Consider the following 8,458-nt stretch of genomic DNA (forward strand, 5'->3'; position numbering starts at 1 on the left):
GCAAAAAAGCAACAATTTATTCTTTGTAGAGGACAGAACATTTCCTATAAAATAAACACACAGCAACCGTTGTTTGGCTCCTAGCAACTGTTTTTGTAACATGGTAGAAAAAGAGATAAGTCATTGTGAAAATTCTGAATACGACTGCATTCAACTATGCAATAAGAATAAGCAATAACAAGCACTCAAAGTGTGGACCAGTATGGTCTGATTTGAAACACCAGATGTTTCTAGCAAAAACAACCCAAAACATTCAAATACATTAAAAAAATGTAACATAAATTGCTGTTAATGGTGTTTCATTTTTTGTGAACGCTCTCAGTTAAGAGCTCACCTTTAAGTTCGGGCATCTACAGCCAGGCTGACGCCTCTGTGAGGTCGGCCATACTCAGTAGGAGATTGTTGCTTTTGGAGCTCGGTGATTTTACATTGTAGGTTGTCAGAAACATCAGCTGTTTCCACATTAAACAGCAAATATGTTTGGTTCCTTTTGTTTGCTCTCCGTGTCCTGAAACGTCTCAGCAAATGCCTGAAGGAGTTTTCACTCTCAGCAGCATATTCAGATCACAGCAGCTTTTGTTCCAGGAAAATGCAGTGTTTCCTCTTTGCAGCTGCACTTGCACACTGTTTTAATTTAACTTGAAATGATTTCGCATTTGAAAGCAGAGAGCTGAGAAGCCGGCCTTCACCTTAGAGAGATACTTGGTAATGTCCACCATGAAGGCCAAATCACACAGACACTTGCCATCACTGAGTCCCCACGTCAGGTTTTCTCTTCATCTACACATGCTGACTTTAATGTCATTTTTCATGTCACTGCCTTGCTGTTTAACAATAAGTCAGTAAACTGCAGCTTGAATTTTCATCGTTCTTTATTGATCAAAGGGGGCAGATTCTGAAAAACAGTGTCAAAGATTTAAAAAGCTTCCAGAGCACCATTCAGTGTGTGCAGACACCTGTTCATTTGTTGCTCAATTCACATCGTTCAAATTTATACAGCCAAAGACTAAACAGTGTACAATTATGAGGTCAATACGCAAACAGCTTTTATAAAATATATAAAAATGACAAAGAGGAAAAAATAGCATCATATGAAACAACATCTAAATATAAATGAAAGACAATACAAAGACTATAATCTGTACAGTATGTGCTGTAATCAGTGTGGCTGAATAGCAGTTTCTTGCCTGTAGGTGGCACAAGACAGCTAAAACATGAACTGAAGTGCTGAACTTGGACCCTTCTGAGAGATGAAAAAATACGGTTTAAAAACAAGATTTTAAAAACGTCTTGACACACAAATGAAAAATATAGTGATAAAACATGTTATAGCAGTTTGAGGAGCTGAGTTAAACCCTGAATTTACAGTACTGTAAGTTTGTGGTGAAAATGAAAGTAGAAAACATCCTCCAAACTCAAACTCAATGCATAGATGCCAGTGTTTAGGAAGCAACAAGATTGTTGCAAAATCCTGTTTAACTCTTGTTTTTGCTTTATATGTGAACATCTGTCTGTCGATGTGTCCATCCCAGCAAGCAGTGAGCAGCCGGCCCAAAGCGAGGCGATTGTCGGGTAACTTTCCAGTGTGTTGCACAGTAAGGGTGCACTTTAGATCTTGGACAGTTTGAAGTCAAAGTGGGAGACTGTTTCCTCTTCAGATCATGAAGGAGTGAGTTTGTTTGTAGTGCTTCATCTGTGGAGAGCAGAAAGACATACAATGGATCATCTCCTTTCATTAGCTAGGGACCAGTGTTATCAGCAACTTATCGACAGAATTTAACGGCAACCCAAATACGTCGCAGCGAGCAAAGCGAGCCCTGGCACGACAACGAGCCCTCTGATCACTCACATTGTGGATGGGAGGAGGAGGAGGAGGAGGGTTGTAGGACTTGGTGCTGAAAGACAAAGGGTGGCAGTTCAGTCCGTGCTCAATCAGTCAACAACACACAGCTGCAAGCAAAACGAGAGTCAAAAAGTGAAACCCTCACCTTTTCATTTTCTTGTCCTCTGTGCAAAGACAAAACAAAGGAGAAAAAGTCAACGTTTGTCAAAATCACTATAATACTTGCCAGAGAAGTTGGATATTATGTCTCTTTAGGTGCTGGCAGTAATTAGTTGGATAGTAATTAGTCGATTTACTCAAGTATGCATTAACAGTCGTGTTTCTGTCTGCCTGACAGGTTAAGTTCAGTATTCACTCTCTTGTAGCTCTCCTGAGAGAAATATCTGTCTCTTTAGCTGCTAAATGCTACACTGCTTTCTGGTTGTCTGCTCTCTGGTGCTGAGCAGGTAGTGTACAGACAATTTTACAGTGGGCTGACAACAAGGCTGATAAGAGCACTCAGGCTGGAGATAAATGTAGACAACCACACAGACAACCGGCTGCAGCATGAACAGAAATCGCGTCCTTTGGTCTGCATACAAAGGCGCACAGGACAACTTTAGTTCCTTTAGTGAGGAACATTACATCTGAGAGGAAGAAATGAGCCTTATGAAGAATAAACTGAGCAAGCTACTTAAAAAAAACTCCTTGTGTTACTGATGACATGTCTGAAATCCTTAAAGAATAAAATATATTTTTTCTGGTGCAAAATTAATTAGAATTTTAACTTGTTTCACAAGATGCATCATCATTCCTTGACCCAAACAAAGATGGCAGTAGGAAATCATCACTGCTGACTGATCTGGTTGCCACATAAGTGAAGGTCAATGAACAGGCCCACACTTTAACAAAGTCAAAACTGAAGTCACTGGGAACCAAAGCCAATATTTAATGTATTGGCAGGACAGGAGAGAGGCTGAGATTGATGGCTTTTACACAAAAACAGCAATGGTTTTTAAATGAGAAACTGGAGCATCTCTTCCTCTCACACATCAGCATCACAACACTCACTCTTGCAGCAGCCTCGGCGTCGGCAGACACACACGCAGATGCAGCAGAGGAAGATGAGCGTCAGGAAACCTGCAGCTCCTGCAATCAAAATCGTCATGTTCAAAGGATCTAGAAGGAGGGGAAAGAGAGAGTTTCCTCAGTGTTTGGTGAGAGGGGCACGAAATGTAAACTCCAGCGAGGACTTCAACCAAAACCACTTACATTCAATAACTTTCAGTTGTTGGGCCACGCAGCTCTTGGGCGCCCCCACGCTGTTGGAGGACTCACAGCGGTACATGCCGGCATCTGTTTTGGACACGCTCTTTAACTTCTGCTCCAGACAAAGACAAGGTGAGAGGTGAATTACTGAGAACACCAGCTGTCTGTCAGTACGGGTATTTTGCACATTTAATACGTACTCACCAGTGTGCCCTTGTTTGCGTCCACGCTGTATGGCGTGTCTGCTGTGGCCGTCAAAGCCTTGTTGTCTTTGTACCAGCGGTAGGTGGCAGGAGGCACGCTGAGTTTGTCCTTACAGTGGAGCTCCAGGCCTGAGCCCACAAACACAGAGCTCGGAACCTCGCAGGACGGCACATGAGGAGGCACTAAGAAAAATTTGCAAAAAGTGCAAATGAATATAGGATTTTTGGGCACCTTAAAACACAAATGAATACTTTTGTTGATGCATTTTATTGCTTGGTGGATGTAGAGCTGTCAAATGAATTAATTAATTTGCTGCATCTAAGCACTGATTATAAGATCAATGCATTGATCTGCTAAAAGAAATAATCAGTTTACTAATTTTTTCTGTTTAATTGAAACTATCTGAAGTCTACACTGTTTACTGTATATTATTATGCAGTAAAATTGCCATCCTTGAATTTAATTGCCTATTTGAAGTAGGAGTGGGTGATAAATCCTCAGTCTCTGTATGTGTAGGTCTATTTTGCATAATCAATATACATATATCATGAAAATGCAGAACTTAACTTTCATCATTCACCCTTGTGGATGCATATTTACATTTTCACAAAAATATACTCTGGTTATGCATCATACCGAGGACATTGAGGGTCACAGTCGCCTCCCCAAGGTTGACGTGGTCCTCGCTGGCAGTCACCTCACAGCGGTATTCCCCCGAGTCTTTCTGAGTAACAGAGTGTATTGTCAGCGTTGCTCCCTCTATCTTTGCCCGTCCTTCGTAAGACCCTGTAATGGACAGTATGGAAAGATGGAAGAAGAAGAACTCAGCTTAAAAAAAAGGATAAATCAAAGGAAATAATGGAGGGATGATGGAAAGAAAGGCAGAAAAAAATAGTTTTATTTCAGTTTGGAGAAGTCGAAGGAATCCATGCAGGGAAGGTATTTCATCACTCACGAGTAAATTTGTGATTAAAGTACACAAATGTCACCGCCTTTCCTTTCTTCTTCCACTCGATTCGAGGATTCTGATCCTTTTCTGTCCTGAACTCGCAGGAGAGCACAGCATCTGGAAGGCCGGGGAACAGAGCCACAAAATGAGGCATTGGTTAACAGAAGATATGCCTTTTGCCTTGTTTGAATTTTCAGGAAATTTTTCCCATTATTTGACGCTAAATTGTTGCTTTTTTGTCAACTCATTAAAACTGATGAGCATTAAGCAATAATTGAGGTGCTGATTAGGTTTAAAGGGCAGATTTACTGTACAGTGACTGCTGTATTTGCTGATCTAATGCTAAAACACTGGGAAATTAATACAGGAGATGAGATATCCACTGGTTTCTCTTTATCTTGTTCATTTTCCAAGACAATCTTGTGAAATATACGTATATCTGGCATTCTCATTAAAGAGGACAGTGGCAATTTAAGGTGTAATTATGTAAATCTGTGTAAAATTGGTTTGTCTGTTGATTTGACTGATTTGCTTTGCAATGAGGAGCACACAAATCAGAAAAATCTAAAAATCAGATGTAATATGCTTCCTGTCTCAGATTGTTCCTAAATGTGCACATTAATTTATTTTAATGCTTGTCTTGCTTTTTTTTAAGCCATATTTACTCACAGTTTTTTAATCTAACATTTGGGTAGAATTCATATGGAAATATATGATGGCATGTTGCAGCTCTTTGCTCTTTAATCTTCAATTAAAGACTTAACTTCAATCACATTAGACAGCGTTGTTACTAAAAGCTGTGGTTATTTTAAAGCCAAATAAGTGAGAGAAGCAGCCATACAGTCTCACCTGTGTGCTCATGGACCTCCACTTTGGGTTTACTGCTGCTTACTGTCACTGACAGACAAAGAGGACCTGCAGGGGAGAGAGGACCAATCAACTGTTATAAAAGCTTCTTAACACATGCTAAATATATCTAACAGAGCACCAGAATTACAGACAGGTAAACAGGTTAAAAAGACCATGAGAATGAGGTACAGCCTAAACATACCAGGCATGCATCCTCACCGTATAGCACAGCAAGTATAGCATTAATTTCCCACAACAGAATATGTGCATACACACACACACACACACACACACACACAGATATAGAGTGTGCAGCTACGTCCTGGTGGTGCCAGGAGCTGTGGTGTGTAGGAATGCATGTGATGGATGACTCTTTGACACGCTGCTGTATCCCGGCCTGATAACCTCTTGTAGTGATCTGTCCCTTCAGCAAGCACACACATACACACACAGAGACACAGAGCAGACCCCACATTCCTTCACAAAAATGCACAGATGTATACAAACACATTGTTTGCACACATTTGTTTTAAAAAAAGCATGTGTTACATGATTACAGAAAATCTTTTGAGTATTAAAGCAGGTTTGAAGGCGGCTGTGTGTGCTTTCCTTCACAAAGCAAAGTGGCTGTAGTCAAAAACCAAAGCTTTACCAAAAGATGGTTGATTATACTTTTACCAAAAAGCTTTGAAGCTTCAGGGAGGGTGACAGTGTGACAAAGTAGCCTTCCTTACACCTCACAGATGGGCAGCGGAGAAGTGGATTATGCTGCAGATTTGCGTGGTCTCTATTGGTGATATACTGCTCTCTACGCTGTGAAAACTTAAATCTGCCGTAAATCCATTGTAACTAACTTTCAAGCTGCTCTCAGCTGCTGTTTCCTGTGAAGGACAAAACAACTTTTAACAGCCGCCATTCAAGACGACAGGGAGGAAATGACAGAATGACAGAGATGATGAAATAAATTCTCAGTGGAGAATCACTTTAAGGAGCTTTTATTGCAGAAATATAAATGGATACTGCTTTTTTGCTTAAGGAGAGAGATGTTCACTGAGTGTGTGTGTGTGTGCATGTGTGTGTGCATGTGTGTGTGTGTCTACATGTGTGCGGCACACACATGCATGGAAAGTATGCTTTTCTTCTGCAGACAAAGCAGCTCTTCATGACAGTAACCTTATCCTTCTCAGCTGGCACATCACACACACACACACAAATATGTACACACACTCACACATACGCACAAACAGACACACACACACACACACACATATCTGTAATACACACTTGAGCATCTACACTGATTGAACGCTTAGCCCTCACCCTCTGCACCACATGCTTTACTTTGACCGTCAGCCAAACCTAAACCTGATTTTAACACTAGACCTGAATCCCTGCCATGAACTGATCTTTACCAAACACATTGAACATGCATTTCATAACAATTAACGTCTAGATGTTATAGACTTATGATACGATCCATAATAACGTTTTTTGATTGAATTTCAAATGAATTGTCATAGTATACTAAAGGGATTAGAAACTTCTTAAATATATGAAATTCAGTATCTCCGATCATGCCCAAAATATTCCAAACCCATCCTAAACCAGCCTTGCCCTAACGGAGCATAAGGACTTCAATCTTTTAATCTCTGTGAGGACATTTGGGCCTCACGAGTAAATACAAGAAAGATCAAAACACACACGTCAAAGCTGCAATTATTGACATAAAGCAAGTTGTTTTCCATTGAAAATTCCCACAGCTACTTCAAATGCATTTTTCCAGATAGCCAGTGGTCGTTTTCATCTCGGTCCAATTAGCGACAGGGTCAGTCGGGGGCTATCTTCAAACTGAAAGGGTGGGATCTCAGACTCCTCCGCGAGGCCACGTGATGCATCTCATCAGCCTGTGGATCTCAGGTTCAAACAGCATCAGAGCGGGTTCAGTGTAAACATGAAGCCCGGCCACAACCACTCCCTGCACAATCTCAGTCCCTGCTGCAGTCCCTGAACACATCACACCTCCCCCCCGCATGTGGGCTTAACATGCACAAACTCAATCACACACACTAATGACCAATAAAACATTATTACAAAATTTGCATCCTGCATTGCTGAGGGGCCGTATAAGAATTATTGGGGAGGAGGCTGTCAGAAAATGGGGTTATTCCTTTTTTCTTTTACCTGAAAATAAGAAAACTTTTTTTGGGAGAACTTTCAAGAGTAGACACACACACATACACACACGCCAATAATTTTCGTACAGTCCCTAACTATCTCCTTTTGGTTGCTTTTTTTTTTCTGTGCACACCTTTAGAAACTTTCTCATGTTTTTCCTAAATCAATTTTATTACCAAAGACCAAAAAGTCAAGTGAAATACAACATCTGAGGCAACAGAAAGTTGAAATGTAAAGTCTACTAGAAACTCCCTCTTAACAAATGAGCGTATTTACATCCTAAACTGGCGAATACATGCATAATGTACATAAAAGTCTTAAAATGCAGATCTTCCTCTGAAAACGTATGAGTCTGTCGCAGCTTCTATTCCAGTCATTAATAACGTCAGCCAATTGTTGAATAAAGTTTCCAAAACCAGAAAGAAAACTCACAGTGCAATAAAGTGATGAGGAGAGGCAGCGCCAACATCTTCATGTGTAGTCACGGTGACCTGTGATCCGTCCTGAGGTCTGTGAGATCCGCTGAATCTGGATGAGATTAGTTTTACTCCAAACTCTCTGCAGCTTCTGCAAGTTTCATCTGCGGCGCGCGCGCGCGCGCGCACCCACGTGTGATCCTGGACAACTGACGGCGAGCGCGCGCAGGCGGGAGAGCCTGCTCTGAGACCAGGAGACCACTGGGACCACAGGGGGATATGAGCTGGATCTGGATCGAGGCTTTTCTTTGATCTTCCCTGTTAGTATTGTTTGTCTTCTCATAAAGGATCATAATCTTCAATCCCATCTGACGCTTCCTAGTTTATGCTATTTTATTTACCCACTTGAGAAAGAGAATATTACAACTTAAAAAAGGTTTAGACTGACGAAATAAAGAGCCAAGACTGTTTTCTGTTGTGGTCTTTGTTGCACACAGAGCAAAGATACAGGAGTCCGGGTGTAAAGGCAGCGACATACAGCCATTAAACCAGAGATGGACAAGAAATAAGTGCACTGACTCTGTGGCTACAATTTTAATCTACTTTTTTGCAATTTGCATTGAATCAAATGAAAATGTGAAAACAGTGTGACAATGTGACAGGGGTCGCTCGTAGACCTCCTACAGAGAATAATCACCTGAATCTGCAGCTCCCCTCGGCTTTATGGAGCTTTAAAGTGAGTTTCGGCTCATTGTGTAGCTGTCAGGCCCATAA

The 8,458-nt window shown here is 41.1% G+C and overlaps 1 protein-coding gene across 1 annotated transcript; it reads right to left on the reverse strand.

Moving 5' to 3' along the window:
* Nucleotides 1-861: 861 nt before the first annotated feature.
* Nucleotides 862-7,836, reverse strand: jam2b (junctional adhesion molecule 2b). The gene is made up of 10 exons (XM_041951164.1): nucleotides 7,701-7,836; nucleotides 5,094-5,159; nucleotides 4,251-4,361; nucleotides 3,932-4,081; nucleotides 3,296-3,477; nucleotides 3,095-3,203; nucleotides 2,894-3,001; nucleotides 1,989-2,007; nucleotides 1,850-1,895; nucleotides 862-1,693 (listed from the first exon to the last, which is right to left on the reverse strand). Exons 1-10 carry the CDS (start codon nucleotides 7,741-7,743, stop codon nucleotides 1,655-1,657), a joined length of 873 nt encoding a protein of 290 aa, XP_041807098.1. The 5' UTR covers nucleotides 7,744-7,836; the 3' UTR covers nucleotides 862-1,654.
* Between the last annotated feature and the right edge of the window lie 622 nt (nucleotides 7,837-8,458).

Source organism: Chelmon rostratus, chromosome 13 (assembly GCF_017976325.1).
Source record: "Chelmon rostratus isolate fCheRos1 chromosome 13, fCheRos1.pri, whole genome shotgun sequence".
Taxonomy (NCBI): Eukaryota; Metazoa; Chordata; class Actinopteri; order Chaetodontiformes; family Chaetodontidae; genus Chelmon; species Chelmon rostratus.

Coding starts and splice junctions, on each gene's coding strand:
- jam2b (XM_041951164.1), bottom strand. CDS start 7,743: ATGAAGATGTTGGCGCTGCCTCTCCTCATCACTTTATTGCACT. Junction 4,082..4,250: donor CTTTAATCACAAATTTACTC/GTGAGTGATGAA, acceptor TGTCCATTACAG/GGTCTTACGAAGGACGGGCA. Junction 3,002..3,094: donor ACAACTGAAAGTTATTGAAT/GTAAGTGGTTTT, acceptor CCCTCCTTCTAG/ATCCTTTGAACATGACGATT.